The 26,744-nt window shown below is 42.0% G+C and overlaps 1 protein-coding gene across 2 annotated transcripts in view; it reads right to left on the bottom strand.

Moving 5' to 3' along the window:
• Nucleotides 1-26,744, bottom strand: part of robo3 (roundabout, axon guidance receptor, homolog 3 (Drosophila)) — a 120,266-nt gene that overhangs the window by 65,609 nt on the left and 27,913 nt on the right. For both annotated transcript variants that reach the window (XM_049591472.1, XM_049591473.1), the window contains exon 3: nt 601-758. In XM_049591472.1, the coding sequence (XP_049447429.1) occupies nt 601-758 (158 nt within the window). The remainder of the gene's footprint in view (nt 1-600; nt 759-26,744) is intronic.

The following is a 26,744-nucleotide window of genomic DNA, read 5'->3' as shown; positions in this document are numbered from 1 at the left end:
TTTTTAAAGATGTGCCTCAGATTGTCATCTCCGTCAGATTTCTACAAAAACATAATTTAATCAGGCATAAAAGGAGTTGGCTATATACTTGGAACTCCCGTCTCACTTCCAAAAAGGCAGTAATGTACTGGTAAACTTTCTATTTTTTGATAAATTAAATAAATTAATGGATTAATAACATTGCTATCATGTGTGTCTCAACCATAACAGGTCAACTCTGTACCCCTTTTAATTTCAAACAAATAAGAATTAAGGTTTAAAAAGTAGTATTTTGATTAGCATTAACTGCTGTGAAATTAGCATTAACTGCTGTGAAATTAATAAATATGTAACTTTTTGCGTACTCTGTGAGACGTAAACTCTATCAGATCCTACCTCTAACATCCAAGAAATCAAATCACTGGCAGGTTGGCCAATTACAAGGTTATATAGTCAATACGGTTCATCTTTTCCAATTCTCGAGAATGAGTGACAAACTAAAATTTCAGACACACAAATTAACAGGTCTTAGTCTTAATTATAATTAAGTCTAATAAGTCTTAATTATTATAGTCTCAATAAGTCTTATTATGTTTTCCTTAAATGGAAAGAAAAACTTACAGTGATCCTCTCATCTCGGTCATTGACCCGGATGTTGTTTCTCTTCCAAGAGATGGTGGGCTCAGGATGGCCTCTGGGAGGGATGCACTCCATAACAGCCGGCTCGCCTGCTGCTACCACCACATCACTGGGCGTCTGACGGAAATCGTCTCTCAGAACTGGAGAAAGGACAGAGAGGAAGAGTGACATGGTTAGTTAGAGTGTGTTGGAACTTCTTCATTGATCCTATGTTTTATCTGGATCGGCTGGATAAATGGAGTTCTGCCAACCTGCTGAGAGTCAGCCTGTTGTTGATACTTTCTGACTATGCATACATGGAGTCCTGTTGACTCTATACTGACATTTGGCATTGAAAAATAAACAACATGACTGCAAATCAAAAATTAGGATAATCTCTGTGTTTGACTGAGCTGAATAACACAGAGAGTGACAGGACATTGCTACTGATACTGTAGGACTGTGAATTTAACATGGTGTCCCTATGGTCTTCATCGACTCTGTGTCATGTGTGCCGCATCACACCACATCAATAATGAAGGCTCTTACACACAAAGTTGATGAATTATTCATCTGACCCTCACACACACACACACTCCCTTGGCAAATGCACACATATAAATAGATTAAGATAGGTGGAAAACAAAACAAGTTACTATTCAAACAACGGCCACAGATAAATCAATGATATCAATTGCAGGAGGCCACTTAAAATATGTTATCCAGAAAATATTGTTATAATTTTGCTTTTCAGGAGACTATTCATAAACCAGAGACTGGACGTTGTCTTTCAGTCAGCCTGCCAGCTTTACCTCCAGATTCATCACTCTGTAGTCAACATCTTGTGCCTGTTACCCGGAGGCATTGGACCTTTTCTTATTTCAGTCTCTAAGGCTCAGTGACGTCTCATATTACACGTGTGGAGGATGGTTTTGTAATCTAGAATGATGTACTGACAGCACCAGTCTACCAGGAAGAGGCCAAAGCCATTCAGGCCTGCAGGCTCAGTCTGGCCTTAGCCACTCCAGGGACTTCCAAAGGGGATAAACCAATGAGATGGTTTCTATGGCATTCCTACCTGGAATACACCCTCCAGAAAGACGCCATAACCTATCTGAAAAGCAGCTCCCCCCAAAATACCATTTCACATCACAATCTCTCCTAGGCATCTATTAAGAACTGTCCGAAGTTGAGCAGCAGCTCTTTCAAAATTGCTCTTGGGGGGCATCACATTTCTACCCTCAAATATCCACAAAGTTCTCTTTGAAGGGAAGATATGAGATTTGGACATCAAGGAGTTGCTGGATGATTAATTGATGCAAGAGAAGAGCATGATGGATTTGCATACTCTCTTACATTATATTGATATATCTCATTGAGGATATCAATAAGTTATATCAATATAATGACATTCCGCTCATGTCCTGACTCAAACTTCTCCTGAGTGTTTCAAGATCTGCAGGGCTGTTGAGGCTGTCATAAAGATTAGCAGAGAGAACTCAGTTGCTTCACCTTAAAAAGTGCAAGTCATGTCCTGGTTTACACTAAAATAAAGAGTACCACTAAGATAATAAGAACAAATAAAGGCTGATTTTTAGTTTAGTATAGTTTATAGCTCTACGCAAGTGGCCTACATCATTGTGAAGATATATACTTGTGCAGTGGTCTGTCTGTGTCACTCTGCAATTACACACTCAAATGCTTTTTTTTTTAAAGTGCTATAAAGTTTGGTTGATTTAAAACACACCTAAAACACAAATTAAACATGGCTTGGCAGCGACAATTTCAAACACAAGTACAAAATTTAACTCCATTATAACTCACAAGGTTCACAGAAAAAACACTTGTCTTCTGCCAGACACGTTTTCCCCACAAATACAAAATGTTGGCATTACTAGCATATGCATATGACATTTTACATTGCCTAAATTAGCCTAGCAGAGTTTTCCTCTACTCATGCAAAGTCAGGAACAACAGCAACCTTTAACAAAGGTACAATACAAAATTTGGCTTCATTACAACTCACAATGTTCACCAAAAATAAAACTGTCTTACACCGCATTTTCCCCACATATAAAACACGCTAACATTATTAGCATGTCCCTACATCGTTTTACATTGCATAAATTTGCCTAGTAGCTAGAAGAATATTCCTCTACGAATACGGAGTCAGGAACAACAACAACATTTAACAATGGTAACGTTACAAAATTCGTCTTTATTGTTATTAAAGGAGCAATAAGCGAAATTCATCATTTCTAGATTGAAGGAATTAAAAAATTGCTATGTGAAGAACTAGAGGTGTAATTTCATCTGGAGTATAGCATGACCTCACACAGCCTCTCTCTGTGTTGATCTCCAGCCCACTGTTTACAAGCCGGTCCGGCTGCGTGTTCATGTACGTTCATGTGAATCCATCCATCGTTGTTAGCACTAGCCGACCCGGCTAGTGCTAACAACGGGAGCTAACGCTAACGTTCCTACTCTTCTCCGTGAGTGAGAGCGATGTTTTAGCCTAGCAGGCAGCTCGTGAGCCAGGCGGGCAGCCTGGTGGGCTCTAGCCGACTTGGATCCTGGCTAGTGCTAACACCGGGAGCTAACACTAACGTTCCTCCTCTCCTCTGCTGCTCAAGCTCCGGACATTAACCCAGACAGAGAGAGCAGAGGTAGAGGGAGGAGTGGCTCATGACACACTTTGTTTTGGTCTACAGGCAGTGCACAACAGCAAACCTAGCGGTGAAACGATTTCGCTTATTGCTCCTTTAACAAGGTTCAGTAACAAAACAACTGTTTTATGCTTGACACATTTTCCCCACATATACAACATGCTAACATTATTAGCATGAGCATGAGACATTTTACATTGCATTAATTAGCCTAGTGGCTAGTGAGTTTTCCTCTACTCTTACGAAGTCAGGATAAATCACACACAAGTCTTAAAATGCTATTTTGTGGGGACTTTATTGTCTTCACAATTTATTGTTTCTTATTGGTAAAATAAAAGTAAATAAAAGCTTCATTTCCACTGAGGGAAATTGTTTTCATCTTACAAAAGTAAAAGGTCTGCATTGCCACGACATGTAGCTACATTAGTTACAGGTGCAAGTCAGGCTACAGCATAGGCAGCAATGGCACACGTGTATGCAGAGCCTACGCCATAGATGCGGCATGACTCAAGGCATAAGTATTAATCATGTTTAAGAACAAATTACAAGCTGCACTGACAAGGTTATGGTTCAGTCATGAGGCTATTCCATTAACATTTAATCTGAGACTTGGCCCTCACTGGGGAATCTTTGAGAAAGTCCAATAAGAACAAGTTGGAGCAAGCTGCATTCAACAGTATCACTCTTACTGCACTCATATTGAATTTGTATCATCCTTACACTATATGCAAGTAAGTTCTGTGCTTATTGTTAGGTGAATTAAACACAAGTTATTTCATTTTAACGTGAGCAATATGTGTACTGTAAATTAAGTACGAGTACATCTTGTTAAAGCAAATGTTCTATTACTCATTTAAACCCCATTCAGCCCTGAGAAAAAAAGATCAGTCCCTCTGTAATTCCCTGTAAAACCTGATTTATTTGCCATGTATCTGGTCCAAAGGGTGGTCCTTCTGAAATGTGTCTTCAGTAGCATATAAAAGTGTTCTGTTTGCATTTACCTTGAGAATAAATAGAATAGGGCATAGTTTTCAAAGCTCTCTTAGACATATTCACCGATATATGAAGCCTCGAGGACCACATAAGCAAACAGAGTGGAATATATGGTATGTTATTGCAGTGGGAAATTAAAGTTTAACATTTTTGGATGCTCTGAGTCATCTTCCACTGGTGCCAGTGGCTTAAAACAAATATTTACCTCAGCCCATCCACAAGATTTATGTTCATGTAATGCAGTGACTTGCACATGTTATTGTTTGTCATTAAATGTCTCCTCCGGGCATTTTGGAAGCATTTATTGTTATAGATAGATCTCTATTGTGCATGTCTGCCTCGATACATGGGTGTGTACGCACACAAAAGTGAGTGCATGTATGTGCAAATTTGTGAGAAACAGAGCAGATGTCTGGTAATGTCCCAGGCCAACAGGGGAGACACCACCTCATCTTATGAATGATACACCTCCCCTAATGACAGCACAGGACATTACCATTATCAACAACATCCATATATCTATATGTCCATCCATCCATCCATATAAACCCTCTTATGCTCTCAGAATTCTGACGTTTCTTTATCTGAAATACCTGGGTTTGTCTGGAAAATGCATTGTGTCTCAATGTCAGGCTGTACACAGCGATGGCTAATTTCTCTTCATGTCAAGATAGCGCGGCGTCCTCTCTGAATGAGTGTGAGTGTGGGTGTGTATCTGAAGAGATAAATCAGCCTGTTTTGTTTGTAATCAAGGTCATGTCAGTGTTAAAGGAGGTTATTTTTCATTTCCTCATTAGCTAACGGTGCCTGTGCTTGCCTTTGCCCTGATAAAATACAGGTCTACACAATCCACTGCGGGCTTCTGAACCACTATGTTGCTGTCTTTTTTATCTGTGTCTCTTCGAGAGATCAAATTGCCACTTATGGCTTTAGTCAGACCCATATCCTGATGGCCAATTACTATCCACAGACCATTTGGGGCACTCTAAATCCCATTGGCCCTTCCAATCCTGGAATGATATGCCAAACCACACCCCTGACCTTATCTGTACCTACTGCTGACAGTTCTCCCAATCACTATTCACAGCAGATTACAGAGCCCTGGCTAAATTGTTCAGTAACCTGTCCCATCATGCAGAGTGAGGAGGGAAATAGGGCAATATGTTGCACCCCAGGTCTGAATTACCATGCCGCAGGGTTAAAGGACTGCTGCAATGACCTGACACACACCATTCTGAGATCATGGCTCCAGGGGCCCCTGATCTTTCCCACTCTGCCCTCCACTCTCTCCAGATCTGAGCAAAAAAGAGGGTGTCTAGAAGTTTATTAGGCACTGGCAATTACCCATAAGGCCCTTTGGGGCCCATATTAAGTGGGTGCACTTTGACCTTTTCTTTAAACCCCTTCAACAAAGCCAGAGTAATCCCCACCACTGGGCCAGAACGGTGTGCTTTAATCAGAGCACAGACACACAGTAACACACACAGGGTGAGAGATAAGGACCATGGGTGCATATATTTGAGACAGAGATGTCTGATTGGAACTGAAACCCTGAAAATGTATAACATACATGCTTCCCCTGCTCTGATTGTAACTGGAGTCAGACATGTGGCAATATATGCTACAACACAATATCTGTCTGCCAGTACTGATTTTACCTGTGCATTCTGGTATTTGTAGGTTTTCTACCTCTTGAGCAAAGCAGATGCCACGGTCATTTTTTCTCTGTTTTATCTGGTCATGTACCACCAATTTAAAAAAATATTTGCATCTTAGTACTGCATGGACAGCCCAGTTTTACACAGACAATCCTTCCAGGAGTGAAATACTTCTTTAATTGTTTTGAGAGCTGCAACAATCAATGAGTCAATGAATTGATTAGTCAATCGAAAGAAGATTAATCAACTATTTCGATAATTGTTTGTGGTCATTTTTCAAGTAAAAATCCCAAACATTCTCTGGTTCCAGCTTCTCAAATGAGAGGATTCGATGCTTTTCATTGTTGTATGATACTTCACCACATACGTTTACAACTGCTGGTCAAATAAAACATGCTGTACAAATAGTTTTTATTAATCTTTTTCATCAAGGATTTTTCACCTTTATAGACAAAACAATTCTTTGGGAAAAGAACTGTTGCAGCCCTCACTGTTTCTTGATTCAATTTTTTTGAAAACTATTTCACATCACGCACAGATCTACGTTAACGTATGCGGTCACGATTTCATCATCCACTTCTAAGCACAACCGCATCTAAGTATCGACAATCATCAAAATCAGATGTGTGAGGCTTTTTGTTTCACTGTCTGTGATAGATTGATTGTCAGGCTTTCACAATGACAAACACATTAGTCACACATAAACAATGACACCCGTCTGCATGTAGCATTTATATGCTTGTGTACATTGATGGATATGCGAATTGCAAATTACGCTTAATCATTACAAAAATCAAAAACCACCAGAGAGACTAATCTATTCTTGGCCAAACAATGTGTGTTATTATATGGAAGTCATATGTGACCGTTAGACTTCTGTGATTTACCACATGTGCGAAGTATCACGACCCTGCTGTATATCAGGGCATCATTTGAGCATTTAATTGGACATAAAAAACACCTTTGGGGCGAGCTCAGGCTTACTTTTAATTAAATGGCTTTATCGCTGTCGTTAATGTTCCAGGGACTGCAAGTGTGTGTGTGTGTGTGTGTGTGTGTGTGTGTGTGTGTGTGTGAGACAGCACCCCCTCAAGAATAAATATTCAGATGGAGGAGAGAGAATGACGGATAGTCCCTTGGCAGGCAGAGCAGAGTGAGGGATGGACAGACGGAATCAAGAAAAGCGTCCTCAGGTTCAGGCTCTGTTGTGGGGGATTGAGCTGGTCATCCGTCAGCTTACTGCTTGTCCCGACATGAAGCAATCTGCTTTGGTGTGAGCACACGCAAATACACACACGTTTTTGTTCTTCACCCAAGTACATACATCATTCTTATCCCTTTATCAAGACCGCTTAGACGCACACATAAATGTCTTTTCTGTTCTCTCTATAGGTGTAGCCTGGTCCCCAAGGCAATATCTGTCCAGGCCCTTGGGCCCAACAGGGGCCCCCATCAGAAGCCACCTTCTATCAGCCACTCTCATTATCCAGAGTGGACCCCCTCTGATCCCTATCAACTATTACACCATGATGGAACGGCCCACACAGGATATTGTGTATGTGTGTGTGTGTGTGTGTGTGTGTGTGTGTGTGTGTGTGTGTGTGTGTGTGTGTGTGTGTGTGTGTGTTGAAGTGTGTGTGTGTGTGTGTGGTGATGGGAGGGTCTGGAGACGATGGAGGGGAGGCAGGGGTCTCACAGTTGGAGACAGATGTCCATGCTGCCTCTAAGCACCCACCGCCTCCCCACCCCACCCAATACAAACACAGACACTCGCACAGATATGCTGCACGGCAGCTGCAGCAGCAAGTACAGCGAAACACTGTCTGCATCCAATATTACCAGCTCAGTCCAATATACAGGCTGACTGGAGATTGTAACTCCCCTGCAGTGCAGACACACACACACACACACACACACACACACACACACACACACACACACACACACACACACACACACACACACACACACACACACACTGTCAAGAAGCCTTTACCATTTCTCTATCAACACTTTCTGACAGCTGACCTGAAATGTCCCCTCTTTTAAAAAACAACTTAGTTTGAAGTGTTATTCCATTTTTCTCATGGTGCTGTCATTTGGCTCTTTGGGCCTGAGGGTATTTTATGGCCTTGAGTAAATGACATAACATAGTTTAGCTCTCTGGAAATGCTCATATAGCCAGCAGCAAAATTGAGCCAGCACTAAAGCTAAATGAATGGGAATCACAGCGACAGGGCATTTCAATTACTCCTTCCATGAGTCCAGAAGGTCACCTTCTCGGCCCATGTGTTACCGCCTGCCTACTCTTCAAGCACGCGCGCACACACACACACACACGCACACACACACATAACCTGTTCATCAATGTCTGATGCATTTTCCCCCCTCAAATTTGCTCCCTCCATTTTCTTTTGTCCCTTGGCGTGTCTGCTGGCGTAGCCATTTAGGCCACCGTCACTGCTGCTTAGTCCTGTCAGCTGAGTCCATTTAGCAGCCACAAAAGCTGCACCGACCCCACCCACCCAATCCCCAGCACCCTCACCGAGAGCCCTCCCACCCATGCTGCCACCAAACCCGGGCTGATGGTTGGAGAGCAGCTGGTCCCACTACTCATGATGACAAGAGCATGAAAAATGATTTCCGTACATCAATACAAAAAGTGAGACTCTACAAGTTGAGGTGAATGTTCAGAAGTTCTTTTTGTGTGTGTGTGTGTGTGTGTGTGTGTGTGTGTGTGTGTGTGTGTATATGTGTGATTAGTGAGGGGATGTGGCATGAAAATGAAAACAAATCATCAGTTTGATAAAGCACTGGAGGGTTTACCAAATTAATCCTGACCAGAAGTTGACAGAAGATCTCTGCAGTACAAATTACCAATACATGGAAGTCCTGGCATTTCTCATGGCAAACCTCAGGAAAACCAATTATTAGCCACGGCACTCAGATAACACTGAAATGAAATCCACAACTCACCGTGATGCATTACAGGCAGATTATAAACCTATTAAATAAACCTCTTACAACATAATCATCAGGCGAACCCAAGAAAATTACATTAAATTAATATGGTCTGATACGGTGTATGATGCTTTATGTGTTATCACCATCACTGTATTATGTAAAATACTGCCCAAAATGGAATTAGGAGATAAAATACGAGAAACCACCATCACCCACCCAGCCCCCAGCACTGCTGAGAAGAAAATAGATGAGATTATCTGTCAAGGTGCGACGTTTCATGGCTTTTTAAGAGCTCGTAAATGCCGGGCTGGGCCCCTCCACACTGTCTTATCACCCACTAGACGTGTTGACAGGGGGGCTGGGTAAGGGTGGATGAGGAGCGGGAAGGGACGCTAATAGTTGGCAGTGGTGTCGTCTGCAGCCAATATGACTGTGGGCCCCACATGTAGCAGTGGGACAGCACAGGAGGCCCTCATTATCAGCCACACACATAATGGGTGTGTGTGTGTGTGTGTGTGTGTGTGTTATAATGAACCACATGGCCCACAACATGCTGCAGACCAGAGGTTGAGGATGATCAGGCCAATTTATGGGCACCCTGTTAGCACGGAGCCACAATCATGTGACAGTAAGATTATATGTTTAAGCTGGCTCATGCTTTACATGGGAGTGCAAGCTACACTGTACACGTGGTTAATATTATGTAAGTCCTGCAAAAATGAATGGGAGCTAGGGAGTCTCACAAGGTATGTTATAAACGCAGATGTCACTGTGCTGCCCCAAACCAGGAAGAGAAAACCAGGACCAATGGATTCAGATGAGTGTTTTATTCTTGGTGAGGGATGTCCACATCTGAACTTTTCTAACTAACTCAGCTGGAGTCATTAATCACGCAGGTGTCATGTGTAATCGTCAAATGTACACGTCTCTGTTCATGCACCAGATACACAAAAGTTTCAATGTAAGCATTCCCCTTTCCCTAAAACTACAATCAGTAATATCATGCAAAACTACAGCCGCAGCTCACAGTATATCCCATGTAAGCGACCCTACGAGTCAATATTCAACATCACAACTGCCATAAAACATGTCCTTCCACAGCACCAAGCTCTCCACCAGATTTATGGTGTTGCATTAAGAGAATACAGAGTAGCTACAAAGCCTACACATATAGCTACGCTGTAAGCTGCTCCATCACTGACCTACGCCTCCTCAAAAATGTGCACTACACAAAACCACATGAAAACAACACAAAGGAAGTTGACAAAAGGCTCAGCTATCTTCTTCTTTTCAGTAACACACATGTACTTAAAACCCTCTGCTCACTGTGGTCACCACTATCTATCACAGTAAAGAAAACAACAACAGCAACTGCACAGAGTAGTCTCATATTTAGTAATTGGGAGTGCCATTTCCAGGAGGGGGTTCCCAATTGAACAATGCATTGTAACAAGATTATCAAACTTATTCACTTCACCAGTCAGTGGTTTTAATGTTTTGGCTGATCGTGTATAACTATGGCTGGATTCCTGTTAACCCTTTGTTTTAAGCATAAACCCATCTAAAGGGCACATTACTGTCTGAACTGGCTCAATGTGTGGCACTAGATGTCTATCATGCCCTGGAGAATCATCCAATAAAACCAGAATTCCTATGGATACTGAGCTGCACCCAAATATTTTAAATTAATGCATGTAGGATCATCTGGTTCATCCAGGTAGTTCCATCCAGACAAAGATACAATAAAAGATAGTTACAGATGAAATATTATTGGTACTTCTGAAATGATTAATGATCAATGAGGAGTACATGACTTTTCCAGTAATGAGCCTCACACTGTATGTGTGTGTGTCTAGAAAGCTTTTAAAGGCCTTTGCTAACCTCCCATCCATCCTGCTGGATCTTCACCCCTCTTTTTTCCTTCCCCCATCACACATGCACGCACACTGACACACACGCATGCACACACTCAAACAGAGCAGAACAGGCCTGAGGCATGCCAAGCCCATTTGATTGAAATAGCCATATTTCAAGTCAAGATGGTGGCAGTATTAAAATACTACTTGCAGGCAAAATCTTCTCGCATCAAAACCCCTACCTCTACCCAACCCCTCCCATTAACCTGCTACTACAGAATATGACCCACACGTGTGCACAGACACGGATAAAGCCAGTCTACTGTAAACACAAACTTGTGTAAATTCATACACACACCAACACTCACACAGACAAACTTCTCCACATTTGCGTGTAAATCCTTCAAATCTCCTGGCATGGAGAGTGTTCACCTATGTGTGGCTCAGCAGCAGGTTCCCATCCCAATTCTGAGCTGGTGCTGCTGCTCCGGCTGTGCTCACCCACCCAACAACCTTGAGGTTAATCCACCGCAAACCTCCCCTGGCATGCTATGTTGGCCCTGTGTGTGTGTATGTATGTGTATGTGTATGTGTGTGTGTGTGTGTGTTTTTCTGCCAATTTTTCATCTATGTGTTTCATCTCTGCAATTCCTGATGGGATACACATGACTCCCCCGACCCCTGACAACTTGTAGACCAAACTCAGCAGAGTATGGACTCTGTAATTCTCTGGGAATTAAAGTAACACTATGGCTCCCTGGCTCTTGGGTTTTCCTCCGGGAAAGTGAAAAGACCCCATATAGGGCAGAATGTAGGTAAGAGAGACATCCTTCAAATAGAGAGCCCAGGTTAGCGCTGCAAGCATCCACCCTGCTGAAGTGTCCTTGGGCAATACAATGATTTGTTTCCTACTGCAGGGTACTGTTGAGCAGCTGACCCCGACTTCTGACCTCCTGCAGTGAGGAGAAAAAAAAACAATTTCCTGGCATGGATCAATAATATCACATTATCAAAAAGATGTGTTTAAGATTTATTTCTCCCTCTCTTTAGTCTCTTAATGGGAACTGATGATCAACAGTGAATGCCCCTGACCTCTGAGGAGGAAAGATATGTCAGATGGAGTACAGTCAAGGTGAATGGTTTTTCCATGTCCAGTCCCTGTCAAATCTATCAACTTAATGAAGCTGTGTATTTATTGGCTTATTTTTTGCTGGTGGAGGATTTCATTCCAAAAATTTATTGTTTTATGATAAAAGAAAATAACTGAAGATTATTGGGGGTTCAAGTCCAAAGTGCTGAAACTCTATTGTTGTGTGCTGATTTATTATTTTTCTTTTTAAGAAATGTTTTCACAAATTCCTGTGAGATGGTACATCAGAGACACATAAAATTTTCACCAATGATTGGATGTTGTGTGCAAATGCTGCTAAACAAATATAATGCCAGTTGACCTGATGGGAGCGCTGCTATTAAGGCCCTCACACCCTAACACCATACGTTAGACTGAATATACACGTCCATTGGACCAAGCTGATCAAATGCTGTCCAAAGCTTTTTAATATCTCACTGTGTTTTGAAGATGTTGTCCAATGAACTTTAGAGGGGGTGTGGCTCAGCACATAAATGGAACTAACTCCATAACTGTTGAGCCAAGCAACACAAAATTTGCAGGAAATGTCTAAAGAGGTCTCAGCAACATACCCTTAGAGTGTCATTTAAATCGACCACTAGGGGGCGCCACAAATGTAGATCTGATTTGTACCAAATTTTCTGTGTATTATCATTTGACAAGTCCTGTCTAAAGTTATGAAAAGCTTGTTGATATCTCACATTTTGATGATACTGTCCAATGAATTTAGAGGGGCGTAGCTCAGCACATAAATAGTCCTAACTCCATAACCATTGAGTCAATCCTCACAAAACTGGCAAGAGTTGCCTATATAAGTACTAGCAAAATAACATGAAAGTGTCATTCAAATCGACTACTGGGGCAGTACATGTGCAAAAAATGGTTATGACATAACACAAATCTGCTATGACTCTATAAATCTATACTATAAATCAGAAATTGTGTCCAATCGTTACAAAACGTGCAGGGTATGTTCATTTCTAATGTTGAACCACATGTGTAGAATTATTTTGAAATCAGTCAACAGGGTTGTCACCTGTTCAAAACAAGTACACTGGCATAATTTGGCCATAAATCAATGACAGTTTGTTCAAACATCCCCAAACTTGGTGGATTTTTTTCACTAAGCCATTGATGCATGTCCCCAAAATCTTTCTGTAACTGACCAATAGGAAACAACAGTGTTTCCAAAGAAGAGTACAGTCTGGTAGAGATTTGTTCGTAATGATGAGCATCTGTCCGATCGTCATAAAACCTATTGGAAATCTTTAATGCAGACATCCTTAATTGTCAAAGGTCTTTATCCTACCCAGCTTTCAAGTTTTAAAATTCCATGCTGGCTTGAACCTCGACATTGACGCTAGCTGCTATATTTTTGGATTGATATCTTAAATTCCCCGATGCAGATGTTATGAACTTGCCGTGCATGAGTCCTCTCTTTAATTGAAACTGGCACATATCCTATCGGGAGTGTGCAGAGATGCATCCCGAAGCCCTGCAACTCTGTTAAAAAAGCCAATGTAAGCGTCTCTCATGGACACTATGATGTAAATGGCATAGATAGAAATGCACCACGTCCCTTCAAATTATCCCAGCTATTCATGAAATATTCAAACTGTTTGACAATACTTAATTCAGCTTGAGTGGCTCCCCACTCTTCATAAAGCTGAATAAATTATCATGTGAAGCCGTTCACGCCTGATTGACAGGCTCATAAAAACAGATCATGCCCTTTTAAAAGAGAAAAACCTGTCAGCAAAAACACACATTCTGGAGTGGATTTTAAAGGAAAATTTTTGCTTTAGTTGGAAATGCACCATGCCTTTAGAAACTGAGGAATAGAGGAGATGAAACAGCATTTTGATGGGATTTTTTTGGCAGGGACAAGCCAGTGGAGAGATTCAGAGAAAAAAATCTGGCCCGCATGCTAACAAGGGAGGAGGAAAAGGAGGGGGGATTTGCAAACATGCACATCCATACCCTCAATTAAACTGATTGTTATTCAAACAATATGTCCACCGATATGTGATATAGAATACGAGGTGTGGAGGGTGTTGTGTGTCCATTTGCAATTTGCACATTGTACCATAAAAAAGAACCTGCCCTCTGCAAACACATACATGCAGAACACAGACAAATGCAGCTGCTGTGAAGGGTTTAACAAGAAGCAGTAATGCATATGTAATATATGCATCACATTGATAAAAAGGGCCAAAACAACAGTGATAAACCTCCACTCCCCCATGACCCCCCTTCCCCAATAACACCCACCCCGGGACCCCAAGGGCCCCCCACAACAATACCATTACAGAGGTGGTCGGGCTCCTGTGTGTGGTCAGCTAATAAAGCAATTGTCTGGCCCTGAAAAGAGGATTACTTTAATCTAGTAATGGCCGACGTCGTGCAGCCTATAGCAGCGGGGTAAGAGGGTCACCAAGAACTGCTGAGAAGCCCATTGTAAGACAAACCACCCCTCCTTCACCCCCACAGCCCGCCTGCCCCGAACTGCCCTCAGCTGACCCGCCAGCCCAATCAAGGCTACTGTAGTTCACCCATCTGGAAAACCAGAAACACTCTTTAACTCGACCTCGAGGGGAACAGGATGGACAATGGGTGCCCCCACCCAACACTCACACACAACCCATTAATTATTGACCACTGCAGTGACCACTCCAACAATGTGAAGTGAAATTTTAACAGTGTGATTCAGGCCATGTTCAGACTGACTATAGCATTAGGTCATGAAGCACATCCAACTCTTTTAGTTAAATGAGTCCACTACGCTGGTAAATACAAAAAAAAAAGGGAGACGCAACATAATTTCAAGTTTTTGCAGCAAGTGTTGATAAAAGCCTGTAAAACACCCAGACATGTTTGCCTGGAGATGTATGACTGAGAGCTAAATACAGAGCGGGAGAATGCTCACAAAGCCCCTTTGTCACTGGATGAAAAAGCCACTAACACCCACCAACACTTGGATCTTTTCCTTGAGTAGAAAAGGTTACAATCAGCATTCATCCCCAGGACAAATGACTCTCCAAGTTTTTATCGGCTCCAGCTGCAATCAACTTCCATCAGCGGAGATGGGAAAATGACACCAGGGTGGATGTGCTAATTCGTGCCACTTTTCCAGCGTGATACAATGACGCGCCTACACAAATTCTGTCTGTCTCTGCCCAAGCAGTGCTCAATATGGTTCCAAATTATTATGCACTGAGTTTAAAGGTGAGACTAAGGATGTAACAGAAATAAAAGAAATAACCACTTTAACATTTTCACTGGTCTCCATGCTGCTTTCTACTGTTTACTAACCGGCGTGTTCGTGAGATCAAACCTGGCACACCAGTAAAAAAACAGACACAAAGGTTAACTCATCTAATGCAAAGCTGTGTACACAACTCTGGTCTACTGTCAATATCTAGGGCATTTGCAGCAAAAAGCTTAGGCTTTTTTCTTCCCCCTCATCACGTCATGATCTTACGTTGCCTTGCCTCACGTGTAGTGCAAGCTAGGCATGTCCCGATCCGATCACGTGATCGGAAATCGGGGCCGATCACGTGGTTTCAGACTCGATCGGAATCGGAAGTTACATCCCGATCAGGGATCGGATATAGGCCTATGACATATCAGATACATGTCAGGGTTTTCCCTATTTGTCTAAAGCAAGACGGGCCGCATGGGGGGCGTTCAGATGTAGCTCTTTTGCACTCTCAAACATAAAGAGAAAGAGGCTGGTGATTGAGAAAGGCATGATAAGCTATTTTATTTTTGACCAAATGTTCTTGTTGTTGACTAATGGATAATGGAATTAATATTATACTGTGGAGCTACTGTACTATTATCATACAGTGAGGTTTTGATATCATGACTTACAATACTGCAATAAATGTCATGGGCTTGTTATTGGGGTACAGTATTGTAATATTGTGAGACTGTGATATTGTTACATCCCTAGTAGAGCACAAAGAACAGAAAAATAGTGGGATGATACAGTTAATCTACAGTAAAAAATTTTACTGCATTGCCAAAGTATCGGATCGGGACTCGGTATCGGCAGATACTCAAAATCAAATGACTCGGACTCGGACTCGGGGGCAAAAAAATGTGATCGGGACATCCCTAGTGCAAGCATAATATTTCTCCACCTTTATGGCAGAATTCCCCGAGAACTGTCTGGTAATGGTGGTACAAAATCATTGCTTGCATAATCCTGTATATATCAATCTAAAATAAAAAGCATAATAACTAGAACATTTATTTCTTTTGAAGCAGAAAGCTAAGGCTTCTGTCTTCCATGTCATCGTGTTGTATGTTCGCAATGAACAAATCTCAAAAAACTAATGGGGTGTTAATGTTTCTACATTTAAAAATATTTTGGATCATTATGTTTTGTGTTTTTATTTTGTCAAATCTGATGAAAATTCAATTTTTTTTCAATGACACAATTTCAGTGCTTTCATCAGTTATTATAGGTTAGTGACTTACAGAACCTTTTAGCTTATGTTGTACAGATTTTAAGGATATGAAGCATTTAAAGATCAAAGGGTTATATATATGCACTGATTTTGGTTGATAAAGGTATACGTCTGTGCAGTTTTCTATGCTGTTTCACCATCATGTAAGTCCTGTCAACATTCTCAGCAGTGCCTCTCCTTTTTCTCACACACACGTTCACACATAGCCCTGTCATTTTCTGCATGTGTGCTGTTTCATTGTTAGGTCGCTGACTCAGTGTCCACTCTCCTTGCCCGTGCCTGAGAGGTGAAAAAGGTGAAACGTCTTTCTGACATCAGCGTCTTTCTGTTGGAGGAGTCTACCCGTGTCAGATGACCCCCCCCTGTCAGCTGTCCCCGTCTGCTAACGCAACTAATGGCCAAAGCCCAACTAACGCCACGGTTCTCCCTGTCAAACGTACACAAATGTGTTCACATAACTGGAGCAGATGGTCAGGTCTTGTATCCTGCCTCGTGCCCAGCACACTTTTTACCCAACAGTGTGCCATGCCTGTTCATACCCCTGCACTGAAAGGGGAGGAGGTGATGGTGGTGCAACTGGGGGAGGGAAGAGCAACAGTTCCAATTTTCCACCCTGTCAACAAACTCCAAAAACAGATGGATCTTGGAGCAGAAATCCATTTAGCTCCACTTGAATGACTTAAGCCCCCATTCGCTGACCTTTCATAACTCGGAGGTGGGAGCTGCGTCTTAAGGAGAAATGAATCTTGTACAAATACACACGAGTAGAAATCAATAAGCATTTCCACAGCTGTTTGCCCTCCTATTTACCATTTGCAGACAGGTCGAATATACCTAAATCCCCCTGAAATGCCTTTTTGACCACAAAGAGCTAGCGATCAGTATTAATGCGGCCATGCCAAATACTCAAAGGTGAATGCTTCTGTCCAAAGAAAAGTCCCAACGGTTATTTTTAAGCGAGAGACTGCTTTTAAAAGACTCTCTATGCTTTTACCAGTCAGGGCATTGGAAAGGTGAGACATGAAAAACTGTGACAAAAGTGAACAAACATGTACATAATACGTACATCCAATGAGGCTGACATTAAAGATTAAGCAATCTCTACTGTTAACACATACTCTCACTGCGAGATGCTATTGACATGTCAGTAGCAAACAGTCCTAAACATACAAAGAAGAACATAAGCCTCTTATTCATATGCAGAAGGGGAACCATTTCAATTTACATAATGCTAATTTAACATTTACCACCAGTGATTCGGAATAGACTGACATTTTCTGCCACTCAAATATTAATTTTCCAAGTGTTTACAAGATGCTGCATCAGAGCTGAAGATATTGCTTAAAATGTCTCTTGATAGAAACCATATCCTTCATCAAATTAAAGCACACACAAAGGATTTAGCTTGACGGTGTATCAAGGTGGCACCAATGAGAAGATGTCCAATTACTGGTTTGAGCTGTCCACTTCTTGGAATGAGTTATCCCGCGAGTAGAATAAATTGCCAGATAACCAGAAATAGTAGTCTCCAACTTTGAATGATTCATCCAATCATGAAAATAAATTGTCTGACAATTAAAATGAGCTGGCAAAACCTAGCACTAGTAATAAAACAATCAGAATGAGTTTCCCACCAAGTAGAATTTGTCCTCTAATGACTTAACTAAGTTTTCCAATTACCAGAATAAGTTGACACATAATAATGACACTGGATTGTACCACAACTGAGTAAAGTTGTCCAGTGATAAGAATGAAATGTCCAATTACTGCTGTCCAATGTCCTTCAGCTGCTGTACACTGAGCTGTCCTTTGAATAGGATTAGCTCATAAATAGCCACAATACGTAATTCAATAAACACAATGATTTTTCCAATAACTCCACTGATTGGTTCAATAACTACAATGTGCTGTCAAAGGACCACAACAAGTTGAGTAAAGATCATTTTAAAACAACATTTACTCTTACACTGATCTTGGTAACCAGCAACCAGGTGCCTCTCCCTCTGATGCTATAATGTGCTCTCTTTTCATCCGCTTTGTAATGATGCGCTGCTTGCGTCGACTGATTTGTTTGAACCGTGTATTGATTGTGTTGGCCTCTCGTGCTCACTGTCTGTCATTAATGATGCCTGAAACTCCCCAGATGTATCCTGCTTCTCGTGCTACTTGTGATGAATTGATGGATTTCTTTAGAGCTACCCCCTCTGTACGTCTGCATTGCTCATGCCCAACTGTCTGCCATTTGCTTGTGCTGTCTTGTCTATTTTTGTGTTAGGTTCAGTTTATTTCCCACCTCATCTTAATTTTGTTGTCTTTTGTTCTTATTTCACTTCTGATTCCGTGCTGACTGTTTTACAATGATGCCCCCTCATGCCCTCCTGCGAGCACATTCAGCCCGACATTAGCAGTACATTAAAAGCACACGCTTCTCAATAATTTCAATGAAGCCGCTGCACTGGTGCAGCAGGGGTGCTGCTGCAGAGGGTTCCGGCTCAAAAATGCAGTCTAGGGGAAAGATTTACTGTGGTTCAATGTTTGCCCCTACACAAATCAACTCCATGCAAGTACAAATGACATAATGAATACCTCATAGCATGAGACAAACAAACAAATAACTGCTGATAACTTTCCGTTTCTGATTCTGCACATTAGTGCTATAAACTGCTGTGCGGTGTCTTTGTGTCTGATCAGGCTTACAACTGGACTTCCTGGCTTGTTTTTCTTTCTCTTAATCTGTACCCTGAAGCAACACATTCACACCACACAGCCCCTTGTGTAGTTTTGCCTGAGGGCTATTGTTGGCCTCAATGAGCCCAAACAGGCGGTCATTTGCATTCTGTAAGACTATGACTAATGACTCGCAATTAATTACATTCTTAATCAAGACACCTCAGCAAAAAAAGAAAAATACATGCAAATATTCATAAAATATATGAGGGCTCATTTGGGGTATAAAAGAATATGCAAGTTTAAAGTTCTATTGTCCTTAAAATATGACAATTAGTTAGCTAATTACACGTTTTCACTTGCCTTTGTCCACAATAAAATCAGCAAAAACAAAACTTATTAGCTTACTTATTAGCAAAAATGTTTAAATACTAAATGCAGCAAGTATGGGTAATAGGGCTGATGGAAGTATGTGTAAGAAGTTGCCCCCTCCTGGTTTTTTTTTTTTTTTTTTTTTTACAATATCATAGATAACCAAATGAACACAGTATGAGAACTGTCAACTTTTACATCATGGTATACCTTGAAATCAGTATGTTGCTTACCCTAATTGGTAATGAGTGTCGTTTTTGAAATCATCCATACTATATGTATTCACAAGAGTTGCTGCTTTTCATGTGTACACCCCCAATACTTACATACTTGTATGAGTATATGAATAGAAATACACAATCATACATTAATTCACACACAGTTCATGGGAGGAAACCTAGGAAACGACCAATGAGGAAAGTCATTTAGCATAGACGAACTGGTGAGTCTGGCAGTGTAGCGCCTGTGATGAGCAGCTCCGAGAGATAATGGGGTGTGATTGGACACAACAGTTGGAGCAAGGGGGCTTTATATTGTTCTCCACAGCCCCCATGGCCCCTGAGCTACACTGTCGTTATAGGGGGGAGGAGGTTAAAGTCTTCCTCACACCACCTGTTGTCACCGCCTCCCCCCCAGCCCCCAAACCACCTTCAATCCAACCCCCCATCCTTCTGCTTTTGTCCTGCTGACCCTTTATGACTCACACACACACACACACACACACACACACACACACACACACACACGCTGGTCACTGGTCGCACTCGCCTTTAGTATGGTTTAATTAATTCATGGCTATCCTCTGGAGGAGGGTTTGGCTGGTGGGCCTGGCTCAATGACCGGCAGACGGCCGGATCATACAGAGGGGGATAAGCCAGAGGCCTGTGGCCTCACTCCGGCCATCTGATCCCCTTCTTTTAAGACCAGAATGGCCACCGGCTCTGTCCTCCACAAGGCTGGGACCTGCAATCCCATTAGTGAAGCATGAACACACCTCAGTGCTCACACAGACAGACAGATACAAACACAAAAACACAAGAGAGGAGAGCTTGTTATCGTCAAGCAACTAAGAAGGTCAGTGCTGAAGAGCTTACTACGAGAGCTGCTAGTGATGGTGTTACTGTATCACTTCCTCTTGACTCAGTGTGCTGAATACCAATCCACACAGACTGATCTGTGGTAAGTAAATGGATACAATGAAGCAAGATGATGCACATATCATGATGTCAACAAAATATCTCAACTGGTATAAGCAGATGAGAGGGAGGTAATTGGGAAATAAGACTTGACAGTAGCTCGTTTTGACAAATGGATCTGAATGGACAAAGTGCCTCAGACAGCTGGTGGAAAACATTGTTATGCTCCTGTGGATGTGAAGGAAGATGCAGGGAGGGCTGAATGTGACACTCCTATCAGTGGGATGTGTTCTACACACCAGTCACAGAATCAAATAAAAAAAAAACATTATTGTTCTTTTTATTATCATCATTTTGTCATGGTGTTAGCAATGCAGGGTTCCTACAGCTTAAGGTAGAATGGATTTAAGACTTTTCAGAATTTTTTTAATGCCACTCAGAGTGATATTTAACAGCCATTTCTCAATAACCAAAACTGAAAAGAAACAAACAACCAAAAATGAACAATTACTTAGCATTAAGAACAAATTTGCCAAAATGCTTTTTAAAGCATGTCTTCACAAGTTTGTGGGGGTTTTTTTCACTCTAAATTGGGGATTTAACTGCCTTTATTATCAATATGCCAAATGTTATAAGGTTTTTCCATAAAGTACACTGAGCCTCATATGCATTGCCTTGTACTGGTTTCCACCATGCTGCAAAATCTTGGTTAAATAGCCACCTTTCATTGAATTTGCACGTCCCCATGTCGTCCAGGTCACTATAGCCCTTTTTAGCCAGAGATTGCGCTGTAGGGGTGCTATAAAGTCCCTTCTTCATGCCACATTTGCATTTTTACACAGAACTAAACAACAGTGGTATCTTGCTGCTTCAGTGTGTGATTATAGACAGTGTCCCAGCATCATGGAATCAAAAGAGGCACGATGAACGTGACATGTAACACAACAGCATCGGCCTCTACTGTGACATATAACATACGCATTGGCAGTGCTTTATAAATAATACCAACGGCATAACATGGCAATGACAATCTCTGTTATATGGTGGCTGATCTCGTCCTCTGCTCAGGGGGTAAGGAGTTCCCGCACCTCATTTTTTTCCCCAATCTGCAGACATTTTCACACACTGTTCTTCTTCTCTGAGTTAGCTGCTAACTGCTATAAGCTGCTTTGTAAATCTTCCGTGGTGGGTTGCATGCATAACATGTCCTCAAAACATCACACCTGTCCTACCCATGGTTCCAATCTGCCGGCTGTGCTGTTTATACAGGCACTGTTTCATTGTTGTTACTAGATCACTTTGCCCCCCCCCCCTCCCCCATTCTGTAATTGCACATTATACACAGCAGAGTGAGACAGCATAACGGCGTGATATTCCCACCTTGAACAGACTGTGTGAAAGAGGCTAGTAACATTTGGCTAGCAGACAGTGGATCTTCTGCTCTGAGCATCCCAGCCCGAAACAAAACTATGAGTGTAGTTGGTTCCGCTGTCCTAATCTGCCTGATGTATATGCAAGAGGTATTCAGTAAATTATTTAAAAACAAATGGATGTTGAGATTTTGCAATGCAACATCAGAAAAACAAAAATATCAATAACATTTTACATTTCATGTCTTCGAATTTTTAAGACTTCTTGAAGAATGATTTAAGACATTTAAATAAAAATTAAAGCCTTATTTCTATATTAATAATGTCAGTGCCTTTTAAGACTTTGTAAGAATCTACAGGAACCCTGGAATGATATTTTTGATTCTAATGTTGGTAAAGGACTATATTAAGGGAGGATCATTACAAAAAGAGCCCTTTTTACAACCAATATGAACCTGAGCAGCTTTCCTTACCTGCCAGAACTCATCAAGTTGGCAAATACAAATAATAATGCAAGGAGGATTACTCATTGGTGCCATCTAAAATTGACTCATTATACAACTGCAAGAAAAAGATCCGTATGCACTGACACACATAACACTGCAGATTTGAGTTTCAATTTTGGGCTACAGCAGGTCAACAGCCTCTCTTTCTTCTAACACTTGACTGACAGCCTCTCAGGAACAGCTCGTCCTTAATAGGTCAAAAGACAAACAGATCAAATGAGCTGTCTCATAATAGCTGAACAGATAATATCAGCTCATGCAAAGTAGGCTAACGGCTAATGCTGCTCATTCAGAACAGGTTTAATGATTACGAAACAGTTTTCAGTTTAGGAAAATAGGAAGAGTCTAAAGGGGAAAGGCTTTATTTCTACATTAATACATACATCCTTGCCGCTATGTGATCCAGGATATGTTGACCTGATTTCTTGGTATACTGTGTTTTTTTTATTTTCTGTAACTGTTCTATGTTGTTTGTCTGCAACTTTGATTAATATGCTGCTTCCTGTCCTGACCAGGACTCTCTTGTAAAGGAGATTTTAAATCTCAATGATGCTTTTTCTTGTTAATTATTTTTGAAATAAAATAAATAAAAACCTTCCCTATCCAGTCTGTATGTGTTTTGTGGACTTGGAGAAAGCCTACTACCATGTCCCTCGCACAGTCCTGCGGGGGATACTGCAGGAATACTGGACACTGGGGTCGTTGATACAAGCTATCCGGTCCCTGTATAACCAAAGTGAGAGCTGTGTCTGCATACTGGGCATAAAGTCAAACGCTTTCTCAGTGGGTATTGGTCTCCGCCAGGGTTGTCCCTTGTCACTGATTCTGTTTGTGATTTTCATGGACAGGATCTGAAGGAGCCAGCTGGGGGGAGGAAAGGGTCCGCTTTGGGGACCTCAGAATTGCATCTCTGCTTTTGGCAGATTATATGGTACTGTTGGCTCGTATCACACCATGACCTCCAGCATGCACTGGGGCAGTTGAAGCGGTCGGGGCAAGAGTCAGCACCTTCAAGTCTGAGGCTATGGTTCCCTAGCCGGAAACCAGTGGATTGCCCCCTCTGGGTTGGGAGAGAGCTCAAGTATCTTGGGTCTTGTTGACGAGGGAGGGTAAGATGAATAGGTGGTTTGGCTCTGTGTCTGCAGTGATGGGAGCGCTGCATTGGACTGTCTGGAAAGCTGGAAAGTGTTGTTGGAGAGAGGATTGTCTGGGGCTGGGCGATATGACAACTATGTACGATATATCGATATATTATCAAGCAAGATGTAGACTTAGATAATATTGCTTATATTAATATAGGGTCAGGTTGCATTACATAATAGTGCTCTTTGGCAAAGCCATGCCGGTGTGCATCTCTCCTCTCTCACACTCTGCGCACAGCTCTGCCCCACCCACTAACATATTCTCCAGGAACAGTAAGAGAGACACAGAGCTGCTACTCTGTTTAATCTGTCTTTTAATTAGCCTACAGTGCAACATCGCTCTATATGTTGCACATGCTACACTAAACCAGTCAGTGAGATGAATAAAAAGACCGCAGCAGCACCCGGGAGACAGAGCTGCTTGGTTGTTTCAGGTGAGCATTTGTTTGCTAGTTTGTGAGGTGGATTATAGCGCATCACCGTTTTTCTTGGTAGATGTAGTTTATTGTGTAACACTGAGACAGTGCCTGGATGCAGGCAACAGATGGGTTTAGGCCTACTTGATATTTTTATACTCATGTTACGGTTTTGCGGCCTGTGCTGCAAACTTTAAATGCCTGCATCTTAAGTGCTATGTGCAAAATGTTAATGTACAGCCCTTCTGTTTATTTTATATCATTTCTCATTGACATGTTGTGCAGCTGTATATTTTCAAACAGGGAAAAAATCCCTGTCTTTGAATTTTATGTTGATCACAGTCTGTTTTTATAAATGTGCTCGTGGCATCTCAAATGCAGTCTGACTTGCAACTGAACATGTAGCCCATTTCTTAGAAAATACCCAGATCAGACGTGCCAACCTTGAAGAAAGGTTAGAAAGGTACCACCGTACCCGACACTCGCATAGACTAAAACCGGCAAAATGCGAGATCAAGTGATACGCGTACTTTTAGAGCATCAAATCGTACCAGCGTACTTTGATGTCAAAATGCGTGCCTGATACGCAAAATGCGTACAGGTTGGCAGGTCTGCCAGATATCATATGTACCGCCATTCAGCCTGACAGTATCAAGATATGAATTTTTGTCCGTATCGCCCAGCCCTACAGTTGTCTGGAGTACTTTGCTCAGTCTACTGCCCCCACAATCCCCATGTAAGTTGATGAAAATGGATGGATGGATGGATGGATGGATGGATGGATGGATGGATGGATGGACAGACGGACGGATAGACGGGCGGATGGACGGATGGATGGATGGATGGATGGATGGATGGATGGATGGATGGATGGATGGGACATTTTTCCAGCCACAATAAAAATCATTTAAACCATGCCATGGGGCGTTAGAGCAGCACAGACCTCACTTAAACTCCTGTGATTGATAATGCTAACAGGTGTCTACAGAAATGGACAGCAGGTCAGTGCTCACTTAGTTGTAGCCTGCAGGTACACGTACAGATCAGTGTGACTGCACTCCACTGTGTATGACAGCATGCACCATGGAGCTCCAATCACAACCCATATGGCTCCAGACCACTGAGGTTAATAACAAGGACAGAGGGCAGCTCCAGGAGAGCAGGGACAGCAGAGGGAGTGGGGCAGAGGGGAGCGGGTTGGGGGGGGTGGAGGTTTACTTTATCTCTTCTATCAAAGCCTACCAACCTACACTTCTCCCTACTATAACTCCTTCCTAACACCACCTCCCACCTAAATCCTTTTCCCATTCCCAAATCCCTAAACCCTGAAATCCATTTTTCTGCACAGGGGTCTCAGTGATCAAAAACAGTATGACAGGTGTGTGTATGTGTGTGTGTGTGTGTGTGTGTGTGAGACAGAAAGAGAAAGGAGGATCCAAGTGGTGACAGTGCTGTTCAGCTGTTGCTCCCACACTGGTGTCTAGGATTACTACGGCTGAGAAAGTTGGCCCAGACTACCGCTACAAAGACTTAAGGATGTACACACCCACACACACACACACAAGAAGAAATTCACACAAAGGCAGAGGAAGACGGGAGTTTCATCTCATCTTCACCTGTTTATTCCCCAAATTCCACATGGCAGCTGCCATCATTAACACTGAAGGCTTGACCTCCAAACAACCTTTTTTTTTTTTTTTTTTTTTAAAAAAAAGAAGGTGGTAGACCCCCCAAACCCCTGGAGGTTACCCCAGTCAGCTTTATTTGAAATGCCTCTGACTCCGCCCTCAGTGCCTTCGAAAGAGCACCTCTTCCCCTCCCCTGTTTGTGTGAATATTCATGAGCCATAAAGCCAGGCGGTAGAGACGTAGCAGGCATAATAAAAACGTCAGAGGTATAAAACACTCAAAGAAACAGCCGCCAGGAGCTTGGGCAAGTCACTCTGAATGTCAAATCCCCACCCAGGGGTGTCTGGCCCGTTAGGTCTATTGTGCTTGACTGACTTTTATGCATCTGACACGAATTGGCCTCTGCTCCTGGCACATAACATTTTCAGGATCAAAGAATCTCTTTTAATGCGTGAAATCGTATAGGACTGAGGTGCAAAACACACTTTTTGGAAAGAAATATTCAGTAACATGGTACAGGATCTGTTCTTAATGCAAGATAATGGAATGTACCGTTTGAAAAAGGATTTTTAAAGCTTAGTGCTGGGTGACAGCCACACTTACAGCACATATGTGAATTTAGGTAACTCATCAAACTGTGCGTTTCTTCGTTTGATCCTGCATCTGTGACACATCTTTTGTAGCTCTTTAATACAGAGTGCTGTGCAAAGACACCGAGGCAATGTTTGTTTAAAAAATGCACAACTACTTCAACCGCCAGCTACATCATATCTACGGTTAAGCGCCACCTACTGAAGCGCAAAAAAGACCCTCATAGTTCATGCATCAAACATCCATTTATCAAACATGTCATTAATGATAACTGGAAACTGTTACTGATGTAACTGAGCAGAACCTTTCCTAATGAGTTATTGAGTACCTAATTGTCAGTATGAATGCTTGCAAAGGAAAAATGGTCTGCACATACCTCTAGTGGGAGAACTGTCATGTCAATAGCAAAAACTAGCTATGTCACTGTTAATCATCTGTGCTGTAGAAAGGCACTGTGATCTTGTGACGTAAGGCAAGTTTTAGAAAACACTGGAGTGTCTCCCTGAAGATGTGCTTGTGTCAGACTGGAATTTGTTGTCGTAAGAGAGGAGAGGTCTTTATGACATTGGTCGGTTTGC

This window comes from Epinephelus fuscoguttatus, linkage group LG12 (assembly GCF_011397635.1).
Source record: "Epinephelus fuscoguttatus linkage group LG12, E.fuscoguttatus.final_Chr_v1".
NCBI lineage: Eukaryota > Metazoa > Chordata > Actinopteri > Perciformes > Serranidae > Epinephelus > Epinephelus fuscoguttatus.
The sequence above is the reverse complement of the archived record's forward strand: the minus strand, read 5'-3'. Positions and strand labels throughout refer to the sequence as shown.